Source organism: Manis pentadactyla, chromosome 10, assembly GCF_030020395.1.
Source record: "Manis pentadactyla isolate mManPen7 chromosome 10, mManPen7.hap1, whole genome shotgun sequence".
Classification (NCBI taxonomy): Eukaryota; Metazoa; Chordata; class Mammalia; order Pholidota; family Manidae; genus Manis; species Manis pentadactyla.
In genome coordinates, this window is record NC_080028.1 from 81,790,157 (window position 1) to 81,808,689 (window position 18,533).

The 18,533-nt window shown below is 52.4% G+C and overlaps 1 protein-coding gene across 1 annotated transcript in view; it reads right to left on the bottom strand.

Annotated features, from left to right (window-relative positions):
- Window positions 1–1,977: 1,977 nt before the first annotated feature.
- GTF3C1 (general transcription factor IIIC subunit 1) overlaps window positions 1,978–18,533 on the bottom strand; it is a 72,000-nt gene continuing 55,444 nt past the window's right edge. The window contains 10 exon segments of the mRNA XM_036916874.2: window positions 1,978–3,104; window positions 4,125–4,317; window positions 5,651–5,702; window positions 6,242–6,797; window positions 8,124–8,401; window positions 9,493–9,752; window positions 10,502–10,789; window positions 12,735–12,907; window positions 16,473–16,566; window positions 17,322–17,384. Of these exon segments, the coding sequence (XP_036772769.2) occupies window positions 2,892–3,104; window positions 4,125–4,317; window positions 5,651–5,702; window positions 6,242–6,797; window positions 8,124–8,401; window positions 9,493–9,752; window positions 10,502–10,789; window positions 12,735–12,907; window positions 16,473–16,566; window positions 17,322–17,384 (2,170 nt within the window). The 3' untranslated portion in view covers window positions 1,978–2,891.

An 18,533-nucleotide genomic window follows, 5' to 3' on the forward strand; every position in this document is an offset into this window, starting at 1 on the left:
AAACTTAAGTCATATCTGTATTGTTTAAAGTGTTTGAAAGAGAATGGACAAAACGTGCTGCTTATGGAAGCACAAAGGAGGGAGAGCTGAGAGTCTGGAGGGCAGGGACACCGAGGGCACAGAGACAAGGGTGTATGGCCCTCCAGGTGGGGCCCGTCAAGCCGGTGCCCCTCTGGGCTCCGGGCCCCTCCTATCTGTCCTGCCTCCGTGTGAAATCTTTTTTCTTCTAAATGTGAATGCCTTCAGCCCCTGAACATGCACATTTCAGTTTCCATAGTCTCTACCACTCCCTAGTATTAGCCCCAGGCCCCCCTCTTTTAGTTTCCTGCCTGGCTCCTGAAGATGCCTGAGCTCATGGCTTCTGGTCTATGCTGTGATCCCTGCAGCCATTTGTGCAGCACTTGGGAGAGCAGAGCTCCCTTGGATGGGTGGCTGGCTGGTTGGACATAGGGGAAGGGTGCATGGACAGATGGATGGATTGCTGGGCGTGTGGGGTGGGGAGGGAAGGAACAGGTGGTCCCTATGCAGAATGGCCGGCCAAGGGAATGTGGAGCAGTGGTCACAGGGGCCCCATCTCTCCACTTGAGAGTTGTGCCCTTCGTCCCCATGTCCCAGCTCCCAAACATGTGCCCACACTGTCCTTTCAGTGGGGGGCCCAGGAAAGGGAATAAACTTTATTGAGCCCTACTAAGTGCTTGCACTTGGTGTTCTTCAGCTCATCTGGTCCCCCTGGGAGGGAGATATTCTCTCCCCATTTTTCATGAGAAAATGAGGGCTCTGAGATATGACTGTCAAGACTGGATTCCCCAACCCACCTTCCTTCCATCCCACAATGCATTTCCAAGGATACTCTGTTTATAAAGCAGGTCACATCCATTATTCTACTTGATCTCAACCAGCTCCTCCTGCCCCAACATTACAGTAACCCTTGAATGATATGGGCCTAACCTGTGTGAGTCCACTTATACATGGGTTTTTATATGGGAAAATTTTTTTGTTATTTGCAACAGTTTGAAAATACATTTTCCCTACCTTAAGGACACAGTATGTAACACGTATAATATACAAAATGAGGTAATCAACTGTTTGTTACTGTAAAGCTTCTGGTCAACAATGCCATTAGCACTGATGTTCTGGGGGAGTCAAAAGTTACATGTAGATTTTCAACTGTGCAGGGATTGGCACCCCCACCCCCAGCATTGTTCAAGGGTCAACTTGTATTTTACACAAGTAAAAATGAAAAAAGAACAAAATGATGCAAAGATCTTGGCTGTGCTGGGGCTCACCCTCAAGACCCCACCCCCCATGTCCCTGTGCACTGCTCTGAGAGACAGTGGCCAGGTCCCTGGCAGATGCAACACAGGGCTGCCCACTGGACCAGGTCAGACACGCTCCAGACGGGCTGGTTTTGTCAGTGGAAAGCCACAGTGAGACTGCACCCAGGGGTGGGGCGCTGGTGACTGGGGTGCAGGGGGCACATCCTACACTTTGGACTGTCACAAGCAGTGTGGCTGGCTCACTCCATTTTTCAAGAGAAGATAGAAATCTGGAATTATTTAAAATGTGAAATAATTCATGTTTAAATGTGAAACCTCCATTTTTTTTAAATGTTGGCAAGTAACTGGAAATAAAAAAAGGTGTTGTGGGCTAAAGAGGACTCCCATGGGCCAAATCCACACCACAGGCCTCTGACCTCCATGACCAGCATGGGCCATATTGCGTGGCCATGGGCCTGGCACTGGGCTGGGTGTCGTCTGACACACCTGCAGAGCTCCGCTGTCCAGGTCCAGGTGTGGGCCCAGCTGACGAGGCAGGAGGCCTCTGAGGCAGAGGCAGGTGGGCCCAGGGTGGACCGCTCAGCCACAGTGCTTCCTCCTCCTTCAGTTTCCTGGGAACAACTAGTCTAGTTGTTCGGCAGCTGAGAACAAGGAGTCTCCCAGGGGATCAAAGATTCTTTAGGAAACACACCAATCTAAATGCATTTTACTTCATTTTAATTAAAAAATAAATAAATACATGCCAGGGGATTTTCTTAAATGAGGAAAAAGGTTGAAAGAACAAAACAAACCCAAGGCCTGCAGTGACTCTGCGTTTCCAGCCAGCAGGAGAGAGTGCGTCTGCCCCAGCAGGAGGGCTGCCGGGCTGCCAGGCTGCCAGACTTGATGGCGCCTCTCCAGGTGGCTCAGTCCTGCTTCAGGGCTTGGATGTCCTGCCTGGAGAGCAGAAGTTTCTGCTGGTGACCCCGTTCTGTGACACGTTCCTCACAAGGACCTGCCGCTCAGGGCACTTGGACTTTCAGGGTAGCTGGGGAGAGTCTGCCACGGCAGCTGGAATCTGGAATGCGAGGTGTGCGGGGACGGGGCAAACCCGTGTGACCGCTCCCACCCCTCACCAGCCAACAGATGAGGCCCAGACAAAAGGCTTGGGGGCCTGGGCCGGCAGTTCTGTTCCCAAATGGCAGCCACACATTGGAAGCCACTAGGGTTCAAGTTCACCGCAACCCAGGTTTCAGAGAACGCAGGCAGCTCTCTGAGAACAGGGTATGTGCCTGAGGCAGGAGCCAACTGAGAGGCCCTGGGAACGAAAGTGGGGGGGACCAGAGTCTCCTCATAACTGCTCCCCCACAACTCCATGTGTCACGAGGCAGGGTCCTCAGGGCCAGCCTGGGAATAGCCATGGAGCAGGCAGGTGGGTGGCCCTCTTCCCAGAGCTCCAGGTCAGGACATCACGGTAGGGCCGAGGCTGGGCACAGTCCTGTCCCTGTGCATGCCTAGACCTAGACCTCGCCGGGACGCACCACAGTCCTTGGCAAGAGGCTGCCCCCTGGAGGGCTGGCTGCTTCCCCAGGAGCCAGCAGCAGCGATGGGACAGTCGTGATGGTGACACAGGCCTTATAAGTGGACCCACTTGTTCCAGTTGACCTCATGGGGAAACACGCGGCCCAGCCGGAGGGTACAGTCCAGCGTGGGCTCGTAGAACACCACTGGGCTCTCACTCAGGCTGGAAGGCACCTCTGCCTCTTCAACCACAGGCTTAGAGAAGAGGGAGACAGCGTTGGGCTTTCTCAGCAGGCGCTTTTTAATGCAGCCAAGGAATTCCAGGCCCTGGAGACAGCACAGATACACAGGTTTGCAGATGCATTTATGGGACCCATCCTCTGTCCTGGGAGCTGCTTCCCAGAACAGGGGACACCCGAACTTGGCCTTGAGAGATGAGTAGGGATTTACCAGGAGGGTTTAGGCAAAAGCCCATGGCAAGAGGACAGTGTGACCAGCATTTGCAGGGTGATACAGAGTCAAATGGAGGTCACAAATGCTTCCCATGGGCCAAAACTATCTTCTAGCTGGGGTTTTGTTTGGCCTGTACATGCTTTACAGTTAGGGAAGTTCCACACTGAACTTCAAGTTTCCAGGCCGGAGCCCCCAGGCACACATGGCCACAGGAACAATCAGGCTGCGCACTGGGACACAGCTGCCCTCAGGAGCCACGGGCACGTCTCCAGCTCTCCCTGCCACTCACAAGGACTCATCACACATTTACCAGCCTGTCCCTGTGGGCTTGTAAGCTCATAACCTCTGGTCTAGAGAAAGTGACAGGGACAAGACAGCAGGAACACCTGTATTTAAGCCCAGAGAGCAGCATGGGGCTGGTGAAGGATGCTGTGAGGGACAACCAGAGGCAGAAGCCCAGGGCAGGGGCTGAGGCTGCAGGCAGCTAAGAGAAGAGTGCTGAGAACTGGGGCTGGGCACCAGCAGTGCTAAAGGGCAGAGGCCAGATGCAGGAGGGCAGAAAATAGGCACGGGACTCATAGGCCAGGCCTAACTCCCTCTGAGGGCTGTGGGCAGACCCCTCTGTGAGGGCTGACAAGGGAGGTGAGGTATAATAAGGCAGGCCCTGCATCAGAGGACTTCTGAGCAGCCTGTCTCTCTGTGTGGAGGCCTGTGGGCCAACCTGTGCATCTGTAGCTCCCTCATGGGCACAGCCTGTGTGCAGCAGTATACCCCAGGATGCACCTAAGGCGCCCGCCAACCCCAGCCCTCAGAGACTCAAGCTCAGGGCCCAAAAAGAGGGCCTGGTGGGCGGGGAGCCGGGGCTGAGCCACCAGCTCAGGCCCCTGCCCGCACCTGGAGCAGCTCGAGCACGGCAATAGGCTGCAGGACGCCCTGGTAGTGCTGCAGCAGGCAGCTCTCGGGGACGCCGGGCCTGGTCATGACGTGGTACAGCACGGCCTCCATCATGCCCTTGCACACTGGCGTGTTCAGGTGGCCATCTACAATGCGCCACGGGCGGCCGACGAAGCAGACGCTCTCACAGTCCCTGCAGGGGTGGGCAGATGGGCATCAGGCTGGGCAGGGAGTGGGGACAGCTGCCCACACGCAGCTCCCGCTCCACAGAGGGCACACTGTGGCTCAGGGAGGTCTAGCCTAGGTCAGCGGGCTGGGGACCATCTACCTTCTGCTCTTCCACCTTCCCCTTCCCTCCCATCCTGATGGAAGGGCCCCCATTCCAGGGCCCATGAGCATGAGCTGAGGGGAGCTGTGACATGGGGACCTGCTCAGACTAGGTGTGACCAAGGCCATGATGACACAGGAAGGAGAAGAGATGTGACTTCTGGATTCACCAGCTCCATCTGGGACCCTTGGGCCAATGGCTACCTCCACTTCGGCTAAGCTCTCAGTTGTCTTTACGCAGAAACTCCACTTCTGTGTCACCTACAGTAGCCCCCCCGCCCATAGGGGGATACATTCCAAGACCCCCAGTGGATGCCTGAATCTGTGGATGGTATCAAACTCTAAATATACTACATTTTTCCTATATACACATACCTATGATAAAGTTTAATTTATCAATTAGGCACAGTAAGAGACTAACAACAACTCAAAAAGAACAATTGTGATAAATGCTGTGATATAGTTATATGAATGTGGACTCTGTCTCTCAACGTATCTCATTTCACTGCACTCATCCTCCTTGTGGTGATGTGAGATGACAAAGTGCCTAGTGACGTTGGGGAGTGAGGTGACTGACATGAATTGTGACATGGCATTGGGCTACCCATGACCTGATGATCCACCAGAAGGAGGACACCTGCTCCCAGACGGGGGTGGCTGCAGGTCACTGAAACCGCAGAGAGCACAGCGGTAGGTGAGGGTCACTGCTGGACAGGGGTTCCAGGCACGCTTCCCTTAGAACAAAGACTCTGCTAAAAACTACACCAGTGACTGGTCTGCCACAGAGTGTCCAGGTGTGGCACAGGCCTCGGACGAGCTGGACACTGGGCTCTCCGCCATGATGGCCCTGGGAGGGCTTCTCCCCAGCCGCAAGTGCAGGGGCCGCACCACACGGAAAGCAGTACACAAACGCGGGAGGCGCCTCCACCCCAGAAAGGCTTCTGGGAGACGCCCTCTTCCAGACAGAGGCAGGCACTGTGGAAGCCTAGCACTTCTGGAGCGCCGGCCTCATCCCCACAGTGAGCGGACACCAGTCCCACCCATTCCCAGGCCCCCAGGCTGAGGCCCTGCGATGGAGGAGTGCCCAGTACTGCCTCTGTGGAAGGTCTTCATATGTAACCCACCCGGGACCCTGAGGACAGACCCCACGCTTTCACTGCCTCCAGCCCCGGGCCGCCTGGACCCGATCACACACTCACCTTTCCCGCGCTGCTTGGGAGAGGCTGCTGGCCACAGAACTGTCTGCCAAACCTGACAGAGGACAGGCATGGGGTGAGACTTAAAAAGTGGGAGCCCATCTCTTCCTCCCACTCATGCGAAGTACTTCTGGGCCCTGGGGATAAAGTGGGCAACGAGGGATAGGAAGCCATTCCTCACAGAGCCCTGTCCTTGGGGCGCAGGCCCTGGAGGGCAAAGCCAGCACACACAGAGCAAAACTGCCGGCAGTGTGTGAGTGTGGGGCGCTTGTGCCTGGGGCCCCAGAGGAAGGCGAGACCTCTCCCATTTCTGCCCCTGCTTCCTTACACGGGATACTAGAGCAAACACTGCATTCTAGAACCATCTTTAGTTCCTGCACGTGTAATTCGCAGAGCTATTTAGGAGTTTCTGAGGCCCTCTAGTGGAAATACTGTGAACAGGCAAGACCTTTTCCCTGTGAAAGCTGAGGGTATGAAAAGCTGAAGTACAGGACCCTCAGGTGGCTGATGGCAGATCCCAGTCTCAGAGAGGAAGGTGGGGGGCCAATCAGGCTGAAGGACAGAAAATGGGGGTCTGGGGACAAGGTTCAGTACCTCTGGGATCTTCAGGGCCCTCCAGAAACTGGGCCTGACAGCTCAGCTGCTCTTGGCCTGGGGGGCTGGGTACCCCATCTTCCTCTCGGTCCTCCTGCCCAGCCTCTGATGCACCTGGAAGAGACTCCCTGACACCTGCGTCTTCAGGAGCTGCCAGCAGAGCGGGCACCTGGGCTTCTGGCTCCTCTTCTGCTCTGGGCCTGGGGCTGGGGGCCAAGTGCACATCCTGGAGTGTGGGCCTTTTGGTGGGGGGCTTCTGGGTACTGTCAGGGTCAGTCTCCCCACCCTGACCGGCCACATCAGTGCTGGCCCAGCTAGCACGCCTCTTGGCACTCCGGGGGCCCTGAGATGGTGGTGCCTGCCTCTCAGAGGGGCCATCCTCACTGCATAGCCCCTCTGGGATTCTGGCTTGGGGATCTTCCCTTGGAGTGTCGGCACCCTCCTCTCTGCCTTTCAGCTGCAGTGAGTGCAGGAGCCAGGGCTGGGCAGCGGCCACGGTCACCAGGCGAGCAGTGTTGCTGCCCACTTCCAGCACCTGGTGTTGCTCCAGGAGGTCCTGAGGAGAAGTATGAGACACACCGGGTCTGTGAGGGCCCCAGGATCATTATGGCTTGCTCCCTCAGCCTGATACTTTTAAGCATCCTGAGCAAGTGACAAGCACAGCTCCATCAGGACAGATGGCCTGAGGACATGGCCTGGCTTCCAACCCTGGTGGGCCACCAGCTGGCGATGCTCTCTCTGTGCCTGGTAACACGTCAGATGCGCGAGCCTACTGGAATTGCAGCTGTATCTTGAAGCTGATGTGACTTTATAAGTCTCCTGCCTGGCCAGTGTCCTCCCACAGGACTCAGCACCCTGAATGCTATCAAATTCTTCTGCAAAAGCCATTATTTTCCCTACATGAATGACAATGACTTATATTTATACCATGCCCTGCTTCCAGTGTCCTTTTTCATATTTAGGAGCTGCACCAACTTGGGGTGGGAGGTGGGGGTTCACCATCGTTGTTCTCTTTACTTTTACATTAAAATCCCCATAAGTCAGGGTTCAAGGAACTTGTCCAGTCATAGCCTGGAGCCAGGACTTGGACCAGGTCATGCAGGTCTGGGGAGGGGTTGCTGTGGGCACTCGCTATGTGGGGCCCTTGGCTGGGCACCAAGGAACAGAGGGAGCTGCCTGGCCTGTTGCTGCTCTATAGTCAATGGGATCTGCCACCTGGGCTCAGTCACCTGGGGCACTGGGATGACTGCATCCCTCTGAGGCTTGGCTCACCTCCCAGGGCTCCAGAGGCACCAAGAGTTTCACACTCAAACACCATGAGAACAGTAGGCATCACCCTCCCTTATTTCCTGCACTCATAAGAACTCATTTGATAACAGCCAACACTGGCTTCCATCCTCCTCCCCAGCAAACACTCAAGGCAGGTGTCTCTACATTGCTAACAACAGACACACATCTGCCACCTTTACTACTGAGGATGTGCAGAGGGCAAGCCAGGCACCAGGACACTTAATTTGAAGGGACTACACTCTCTAGGTTCATGGGTCACTGATGAAAATGGGCCCTGACATTTCAGGTTAAGTCGTGAGTACTGTGGGCCATCTGGGACACTGGGAGGCATGGGTACAGTGGGCAGCTGGGGAGAAGCAGACCCAGCTGGGGGGGTGGGCAGCCCTACTTGGCTTGTCAACTGTGCTGAAGACTCACAGCCCAGTGCATGCCAGCCCTTCTAATCTTCAGATGGAGCTGGCAACATTCCTCTTTTTAATGTTAACAACGAATTCAATTTTTGAAAAAATTCTATTATATGCTCAACCAAGCGCATGCAGTTTGCTTCTGGCTGGGAGCTGCAGCTACCCCAGGCTATCTGCGCACAGCTCACCTGGACGTAATCTGTGAAGGTCCGGGTGCGCTCGCTGTCTGTCTTCTCAAAGGCAGAGAACTGTCTGTTCAGCTCCACCCTGTCCACCCCAAAGCACCCAGCGGCTGAAATGGCCCCCTGGACCTCCAAGGCGGCAGACACATCTCCAGGTGTATACCCAGACAGCTTCCCCTGCCGGACAAACTCTTCCAGGCTGCACGCATCCTGGCTGTGTATCAGCCTGGTGAAAGTGCCCGGGAGGCAGGAGATGCCCACTGCCAGCTCTTCCAGGGAGGTGGCTGCAAGGAAGAGGACCAGAGTCAGCCCTGACAGGAGGCCCGGCCCCGTCCCAGTGCACAGCGGATACTGAGGCAGGACATGGTCTAACACCAGTCCCCTCTCCAAGCAGCAAGGGGCCACCTCTGGGGTAGGCACAGGTGGGCCCCTGGCACTCAGGTGCCCCTGGGCCCTTTAAGACAGCCAAAAGGGCGGGATTCCCCCAGGGCCCAATGATTCCCCTGCTCAGCACTCAAACCCAAGGGCAGAAAGGTGCGGCTACAGCCCAAGGACTGTAGCCCCAGAGCTCATGTGTTCACTGCCCCCCAGGTGCTGAGGGCTTCCCGGGACCTTCCACACATTCCTGCTTCTGCTCCACTGTCCAGGGCTGCTTTCTGCTCCTTCATGTAAAGGGCGGCTCTGCTAAGACCACAGTCTATCACATTTTTGTCACTACATTTTCTCCTAGGACCACGCTCCTGATACAGCACAGAGAACTACTAACAGTGGTTACAAAACCAAAAGTAAACACCGTCCACCTCAACAGATGAAAATAAAGGTGAAGTCGGACAGAGACAGATTGGGGTGGGTTGGAGGAGAAGTATAGGGAAGGAAGGGAAGGGGCCCTCATATGCTCATTTTATGTAGAGGGGAGACACTACCTAAAATTCAGGTGCGAGAAATGGAGGCTTACATAGGCAATGAAGCGTCCCCATGTTAATCAAGAGAAGTGCTTAAAAAGTACAAAACCTGAAGTAAAGGGGGTGAAAGATAATGAACAGAAGCTAAAAGGAAGCTCAACTTTCATAGCAAAAGGCCAAAAGACAATACCTAAAACTTTCATGGAAGTGCAAAATTTAGTTTTGGAGGGAACCAGAAACAGTGAAAAGGCTGCCACAGAGAGGAGGGTGTGTGCCTGACTACTACCCTTGGCATGTGGGATACAAGGAAAAGGGATGCGGCCTGCTCTAACACGGCGTGTGAGCACAGCTCGGGGCCTTGGGGGGCTGCCGAAGATGGGAGGGGCACTCCTTTCCACTTTCAACCAGTCAGCTCTGGCTTCTGCACTTGACCCTCAGCGCCTGAGGACAGCATCTTGGGTTGGGCCACTCACCAGTGGGCCCCAGCTGGGTGGGCACGGGGCAGCAGCGGAGCCGGAACCTGACCTGGCAGGAGTTGACCACAATGCTGTCGTTGGGGTTGAGGTTGCGGGTGCTGACGATGCCAGGGGCACAGTAGCCCCTCATCAGCAGGTAGTTGGTGTGGGAGGCCTGGCGGGCTTTCACCTCGATGCTCCGCCGCTTGCCCCCCGAGCCTTCATCCAAGTCTTCCTCTTCGTCCTCGTCCTCTTCCAAGCCCCCATCCTTCCCTAGGCTAGGAGAAGAAAACTGGCCTAGATGGCCAAGCCCGTCTGCCGGCCCAGCCACCCCTTCCAGGGCACACCGTCTCCCTCAGGCAGCGCCCTGAGACCCCAGCCTCTACAGTCACTCCAGACACCTCCTGCCCGGCACTTGGCTCTGCAGGTCAGCCAGCATGACCTGCAGCTCCAGATTCGTCTCCTTCATCCACCATGCGCTCACCCCTGTTCACATACCTGTGTCTTAACAAGGGCCGTTCCTTCTGCATAGAAACCCTTCCTAGTCTCTATCCAAAAAATGCCTAGTTTTCCATTAAATCCCAGTTCGGCTATTATGCCCTCAAGGAACCTTTGCCAATCCCACCTTCTCTGCTTTCCCCCTTGCCACACTATACTGGGCACTTCTCTGGCACAGCCAAGTCACTCCCTCCCCTGGCTCCACCAGGCCCAAGGGAGCAGCAGAAGGCACTGGACTGGACATTTTACTGGAATCCCTCGTTCACAGGCCTGTGCGGTCCTGTCGCCAGGAGTTCCCTCAAGGCGCTGGCAATGCCCTGCTGTCCTTGTACAGCAAACGCCCACACAGGGCTAGACATAATGCAGAGAAGCTCAGCATGTCTTTGCTGAATGAATAAAGACCAGATGACTGAGCAAATAAATTGCAGATGCCAGGGCCACGAGAAGACACAACGATACCTACCCCCTAACTGTGCTCACAGCAGTGCTTGGTGCCTGGCAGCTGGGCTGCTGGCCCCTCAGTTCTTACCTCTTAATGACCTCATTCTCCACCATTGAACTGTCCACCACTACGATCTGCTCTGGGATCCTGACATCCACAGAAACGAGGCCCAAAGAGAAAAGGGTCAGGGCGGCCACACAGTGTCCTCCAGGGCCATCCAAAGAAAATGCCACCAGGTCACTTGGGGAGTCGTTACTATCCTGGTCTTTGAAGGAAAAATTATCAGGCTGGTCAGCCTTGCCAGCAGCCCGGATTCTGTCAAAGAACTGGAATGATTCTGTGCAGATGGTGCTGGGAAATCGCCATGTAAAAATCCTAAAAGAAGGTAAGGGTAAAAAAGAAGGTAAGGGCCATAGTGAGGACGGGATGTTGGAGACCTTCATGTGGATGGGCTACTGGCACTTCAAATCTTTAGTCAAAGCGCAACATGCCAGCTTCTCCCCAGAAATCTGTTCCATCCCTAATGAAAGCACTACATTGAAATCTGCGTGTGTATCCTCCCCACTCCCCTGTGCACCTTCAAGGCAGGGCTGGGTCTTTCCATCTAACCCAATACTCCCCGTCTCATGGGCGTTCCCTCTGCAGGCACACCTCGCTTTACTGTGCTTTGCCTTACTGTGTTTCACAGATTCAGTGTTTTTCACAAATTGAAGGTTGGCGGCAACCCTGTGATGGGCACGTCTGTCAGCGCCATTCCTCCAAACGTGTTTGCTCACTTCGTGTCTCTGTGTCACGTTTTAATAATTCTCCCGATATTTCCAACTTTTTCATTTTATTATGTTTATTATGGTGATCTGTGATCAGTGATTATGACTCACTGAAAGCTTAGAGGCTAGTGCTGTTTAGCAATAAATTATTTTTTAATTAAGGTATATACATTGTTATTTTAGGCATGATGCTATTTCACACTTAATAGGCTACAGGACAGTAAACCTACCTTTTACATGCACGTACTAGGAAATCAGAAAGTTCACCTGAGTGGCTTTACTGTCATATCTGCTTCCCTGTGGTGGGCTGGAACCAAACCTGCAGCATCTATGAGGTGTGCCTGTAAACTGACGCTAAACTGGGGGAGATGAATGTGCTGTCTGTTCCAATAACCATTACACGAGCCCTGAACCCATACAGAGATGAGGGGACATGGGTATGATCTATCTCACTGTCTCCACAAAGTGGCTGCAGAGTTAAGTCATGGTCAAAAGTATGACTCCCCATGACTCTGTGACAACAGAGAGAAGGTCCTTGGCAGTCGGAGGGTCCTAGTAGGTCTTGCTGATCTGCTGACCACTGCCCCTCAGCTGACAAACGAGGATGATGGCTCAAGGGCAAATGGCCCGACTGCACTTGGCCCTACACCCCCTGCTTCCCAGGCCACAGCTTTTTTATTTTATTACAAAAGGCCGCTTCCCAAAAAGATGAAGGAGACTGAGGGTTGCTCGGTCTTTAGGAAAGGAGCAAGTGTCTGGAGTCACCGGCAAAGAGATGGATAAAAGAAATAAAGAAAACACCCCTCACACTTGTCTTTCTGTGAACGCAGCCTCAGCATAGACCCAAGGACCAACAAGAGCCTGCAGAGGGGAAAGCCAGCCGAGGCAAAGGGCTGCCAGGGAGAAACCCCTGGGAATATTTTAGCAGACTTCCTCTGCATGTGGTTCGGAGGCTGCGGGCACACAGTGCCAAGCATGTAACGGAGACCAGCCATGCCCGCTGCTGCCCTGAGGCCTGGCTGTGGGGAGCGCTCCTTCAGGAGAGGCTCCAGAGGTGACTCTCGACACCAAACCACCACTCCACTGTGGGTGTACCACAAAGTGAGTCTAAAACACTGGTGACAGCTTCAAAATGAGGTGTGTGAGCCTCCAAGACTGGTGGCTGGGTGCAGCTCTAAGCCATGAGGATTAAGGACTGAGGGTATGCCTACCCAGGAGAGTGTCCTTTCAGCCCATTTCATTATTAAATTAGAAACTTATTTCACCCAATTTGATATGACAAAAGGAAACAAACTACCTGCAGAAATGGTAAGTGATGCAACACAAAATACTATAAGCATTAATCTTATTTCCAAATAAGGAAGGACAGGTGTTGATGAGGAACCTTGTTCCCAAAAGCTGCCCCTTGCATATGCAGGGCTCTGATGAAGTCGGCTGACCTGTTAACTTCCACTCCCCTGTGCTACTCTGTGCAGAGACAGTGTGGCTCAGCCTCTGACCTGGGGTCCCACCTTTCCCCAGCCCAGGCTGAAGGCTCCTGAGCGGGTGCTCACCTGTAGTAGGTCTGGGACAACTGGTAGGACATTGGCACGAAGGGCAAAGCCCGGTTTTTCTTAGGGCCCAGAGTGTGGTTGACCCGGCGCCGGTTGACCAAGCTCCTTTTCTGGCACTCCATGAAGGCCTTCACAAGAACCTGGTCCTTGTACTCTCGGTATAGGCGGAAAGTCTGCAACACAGCAGTTGTGGTTAGCAAGGCTCTTTAGCCAGCAGAGGGGTCAGAGTCAGAATGTGGGGATGCACAGAAGCTACAGCAGGTCATCTATGGAGGAAGTAACAAACATGGGGACAAGGGGCTGGGAGGTCAGGGTGGATACCTGGGGGTGAGGTGGGGGACAGCCTGGAGGAAGCCAGCAGCCTTCACCCCACCACCCTGTCACACCTCAGAGACCATAAAGGGAGACAGGCAACTGGAGAGAAAGGAAGGTTCTGTGCCCATGCCTATTTCTGCAGATGCAAAGACGCTGGGAGTCAGTGAAGAACCCTCTCTGACACCACTCTTTCTCTTACCTCTCGCCCAACCCCTCAGTACGTCTGGTTGGCTCTACCTCTAAATACGTTCCCAAACACACCTGGTGCATGCTGTCTATACTGCCACCATCTAGTCCACACCACTGCTTCTCACCATAGCTTCCAGCTAACTCTTCTCCCTGCTTCTGTACATGGTACCTGCCCCCAAATGCTGTTTGCCAAAGCGGTCAAAGTAATCCTTTTGTGCCTCAATCAGACCACATGTTCCTTTCCTACCTCAAAAACCCCAATGGCTTCTCTCTGCAGGTAGGACAGCCAGTCCTTTCTGTGCTTGACAAGAACCCTGTGAGCAGGACCCTGCCTACCACCTGGCCTTACCTCCTATACCTCCACCTCTTGCTCACCACCCTTCAGCCTCACTGGACTTCTTCCTCTTGAAAAAGCCACAGCACTCCCACCTTGGGCCTTCTGCATCTGCAACACCCATTTCTTGGGAGCCACTTGCCACAAATCTCTGCACAGCTGACACCTTCTCAACATTCAGCTCTTAACTCAAATATTTTCCCTGAAAAACCAGCTTCTTTTCCACCTTGCTCCTCTGCAGTCAATTGTATTAACGTGCTTTATTTTCTCTGTTTCGACTATCTACCTGAAATGACCTCACTCATTTATTCACTGTCTCTCCCACCAGAATAGAAGTCCAACAAGAACACAGATGCAACTCTCTGACTGCTGCCTCGGCAGCTCCTGGCTCCCAGCATGGAGCAAGCACAGGAGGTGATGTCTGGGCCCCCATCAGAGGCTTCTGCCCGCCACACCATCATGGCTCCATGGCTCACGGATATGGACTCTGCCCAGAGGAAGAGCAGCTCAGACAGAGGACTGCAGGGCTAGCAGGGCCTCTGTTCCTCCAGTTTTCTGAAAAACTCAGCCAATTGACAGCAAACACTTAGAATACACTAGCCTCCAGGGAAGTTCCCACTAGACCGTCTCCTCAAAAGCACTGGCCAAGAAAAACTGTGGTCTAAGAATTTCAGGTTTGGAAGATTCTTTGCTATAGTGCCTCCCAGGCCCACAAGTGACAGAGGAGACTGAGGCCCATGGACCTAAAGGTGACCTTCTGAGGCCACACTGGTAGGCAGGTGCAGGAGCAAGAAGAGAACAAGGCCTTGTCCTCAAATCCAGTGACCACTGCACCACTGTTGACAGATGGGGATCTGGAGCCAAAGTGTGGTCAGTCAAGGTGCTGGGGCAGCATGGGGGAGGTCTCCCAGAGCTGGAGCGTGGGGTCTGGACACACACTGGGTCTTGTCATTCTGAGGCCTGCACACCATCCCTGATTTCTCTAAGCAGCACTTCTACATCAGTGCTGGGTGCAGAGATCACCAGGCTGATGGGGAGACACTGCATGGGGCAGAGGGAAAGAAGCCGGGTGGCTGTTATGTCATATGCCTTCTCCCAAGGAGACATGGAAGCTGGAATCGGCTTCTTGTGAAAAACCTTCTGTGACTTTGCTTTTTCCTGTTTGAATGAATGGGCATATTCCCCACACCCACTGGCTAGAGTGGACTCGGGCAGAAGCACCCAGCCCTGTACCACAAGTGGGGGAGCAGGGACAGATTTGGGCTGTCACAGACACAGTCCACCACAGCCACCTAGGCTGCTCAGGACTTCCAGCCCCACTTCCCTGCAGGGCACTTCCCAGACACTTGGGGCTGCAGGGACGCCTGGTGGGATCCTCTGTGGCCTCTGGCCTCATCCCTAATGGCCTTGGTCCTCACAGCTGGGTGGAAGGGAGTCACTAAGAAGTACCCGTTCCCTGCTGTAGCCAAGTTGCTCTTTCTAACACAATTCCCACATCCCTGGGAAGGCCAGGGGCAGTGACTAGCCCTTCGGCACCATCCCACCCCTGAAAATTGATCTGGAGGAAGGAAATTTGGCAGCATGAAGCAGGGACAAGCCCTGCCTCGGCAAGGGCCCCAGCTATTGCCATTAATGCTGGGACTGGGTTTTCCTGCGAGCCACGTGGCTAGACTGATACCTGAGGTCCTGTCCATCCCTAACCTCTGCTGGCAGGGGAGCTGAAGGATCCACTCCATGGCCACAGGCAGTGTTGGAAATGGGGAATTTTATATACCATGTTGGCAATAAATTTGAAATTTTTCTTTTTAAACAAATATGGGCCCAACAAAATAACCTGGAGGCCAGACTGGGGGCAGTCTAGCTGGGGCTTCTGCCCCACTCCACCCTGCTCCGCTCTTGTTCTCTGTATTTTCTTGCTCAGACAAGGCTTCACCCTCTTCATCTGCAAACACTGGGGTGGCAGTGGGGGCGTGACAGCACTACCAGCCTCCCACACTGAGATGCACATGTTTCCTGCAGTAAGCAGGCTTAGAGTATGATGTGGCATGAAGTGTGGCAAGAGCGGGGTGCCTGGGGCCTCCACCTGGGTGGTCCCAGATGTCACTGCAGGAGGCACATGCACCTCAAGGTGATGAATTAAAACAAGAGAGATGGAATTAGCACACTCAGTCTTGGGCCTCCTGCCCACCCTTAGGCCAAGTAACAGGCACTGCCTGGGACACCCCTGCAATGCCCAAGCTGTGTCTGTGCCAGTGTGTCCCCATGGTGCTCCATGGAGACGGCAGCACACCGTGTCAGGGACCCACCCCCTCTACTCCTAACTGCCATCTACGGGGGCAGCACCTGGGGGCCCGTGTACTGAAAGAGCTCTCCAGTGGACTCTAAGGCACCCAGGGTTTGGGTCACTGTCTAAATTCACCAGTGGAATTAGAAATCATACCAGCCCTTTGTTTTCTTATTTTCTTTGTTCATGTTCCAAACTGGGCTGATTTGGTAATGTAAGCCAGAGGAGCTGAGTTTTAGGTTTAGAGATTAAATACAGAAAGTAAATAGTTTCTACTTGGAATACACTTATGTGATCATTAAAAACAAGGGAAGCCCTGGCTCAGGAGCAGGCCCCTCTTAGGATCTCTCTGTTGGAGCTTGGAGCCAACACTCAGGTTTGATGATGGGCTATGTGACCTTGGGCACATGCTTTCTACCTTCTCTGAAACTCAAGTTTCCATACTTATAAAAGGGTGCACTCCCACCACCTTGCCAGGCTCAGCATGGGTCTTAGTGAGACCTGCCTTCCTGCCTGTCATCCTCGCTCAGCCCAGTCAAGCATCACTACGTTCCAGTAAGCACTCAGGCGACACACGAGACCTGCTGCAAGCTGCAGCGAGGTCTCCAACACTCACCTGAAATGACTGGCAGGACTTCATCTGACTGTCCGAGAGGGCCAGCGTGCTCTGGATCAGGTTCTGGAGCACCAGAAAGTGTATGTCATCCACACTGAAAGAAAGGAGGACAGCAGAGTACATGCGGCTGTGGGCCATGGGCACTGCCCATCCTGGGCTGGATTTGGTTCTCATTAAAAGAGAATTCTCAATCTCATAAAAGTGACATGAACACCAAGACTAATCATAACCAAAACAAACAATGGTTTTTAAGCCTTTCTAACTGGTTGGTTTTGCAGGAAACATGTTTCAGCCTGGTAGGTAAGGGTTAACATAACCTGGAAATGGGTTCACATGACAACTAACAAATAAAGTTAGTGCTTACATTTTCTTTCCATTCAATTTCAAACAAGTTTTTCTCCAAAGAGAATAGCCTTCTCAAGAGATACAAAGCTAAAATCAAACTGAATATTAGTTATCCAAGATGGAAAGAAAAAAGCTAAACTTTTTATCAGAGTTTTACTTGGAAAGCTCATGGGCTGACAGTTCAAACCCTTTCCCCAACTCATCTCAAGGCAAGGCCAATATGTGAGGTCAGGGGCCAGCTAACTTCCCGTAAAGGGCCAGATAATAAATACTTTGGTCTTCATGGGCTATATGGTCTCTGTGCAATCACTCAGCTCTGATGTTATAGCATGAGAGCAGGTTAGGCAATGCGGAGAATGGGCATGGCTGTGTTCCATTAAAATTTCATTCCCCAAAACAGATGGCAGGCTCTATTTGGTCTCAATGACCCCTGTGCTGGGTGCTGGGCTGTAGGCAACCCAATCAAACAGCTGAGGAAAAGGCACTTATTATTTCAGTACTTACCTGTTAAGTTCATCCTCTTTCCTGATTTGATCTTTTTCATCTCCAATTGCCAGAACTCGGTATCTGTAAGAAGCAAAGAGCCTGTCATTGGAACAAACACAGCAGGACTTCACTAACCGAGCAGATACTTGCTCAGGATGGCCATTTGGCAGCTAAAATGTTGGGGAAAATATTAAACTCATTAAAATTCAAACGTACATGTAAATTAAAATGAGAAAATATGTTTTGTCCATCAAATGAGCATGTTGTAAAAATGAGAGCTGAGAAAATGAGGACTGTTCATTTACTGACAGTTATATAGCAACATGGGAAAATGAACTGGCAGAGAGCTAATGCTAAGGGAGGAGGGTATGAAACTGTGGGCTCATTATGATTAAAAACAAACCAAAGAAAGAAGAGTGGAAGAAAATACTCCAAGAAGGAATAGCTGTTTTAGGTGCTGGAATTACATATTATTTCCCTATTTTTATAGCTTCATGTAATGTTTTATTGTTTTCATATCAAGCAATTTAATATAAAAACAAATCAAAGAACTCACTTTTTGAAAAACATGGTCATTTATTTGTAAGTCATTTCTTTGGTTTCTACAAAATTAAAGTCAAAATTCATCTATGCAATAGTAAATTCTTTCAAAAATTTAGTAGTGAGAAAAAGTACCTTTTCAGGAAAACATGTGAACAATTTTTCGTCAAGCAAGGAGATATTTGGAAGCTATTTTCTTTTTGGCCTGGCCGGCCAGACAGCTAATCAAATTTTACATTGAATTGCTACAACTTGAACTTTTTCCTTCCCCTAGATAGTTTGTGAACTCTCATTTAACAGTGTTTAACTGTCTTCTTTTGTAACTCAAAGTTGTCCCATAAATTTACTGAAAATATGTGGGGATATAAATTACAGATAGGTAAACAGGCCATTTGAAACATCTTTAAAACTGAGCATAAACTATGCCATTTGGAAGTTCTGGGAACATTCTGCTGCAAAAACAAAACCACAATACAGAAAATAGCTAGTGTCCACTCTGAAAACGACACCAGTAACTCCCCAGGCCTAGAGAAGAATGCAAGTGCCGCCTGCACTACAAGGCCGCCCGCAGAGGCACCGTGCAGCTCCCAGGCAGGAACCGACCGATGGGCATCTTCTCCATGGGAAGGAAATCACAGATACAGTGACTGGAAGGACAGTCTGGTCAGGATGGTGAAGAGAGGGGGCTCA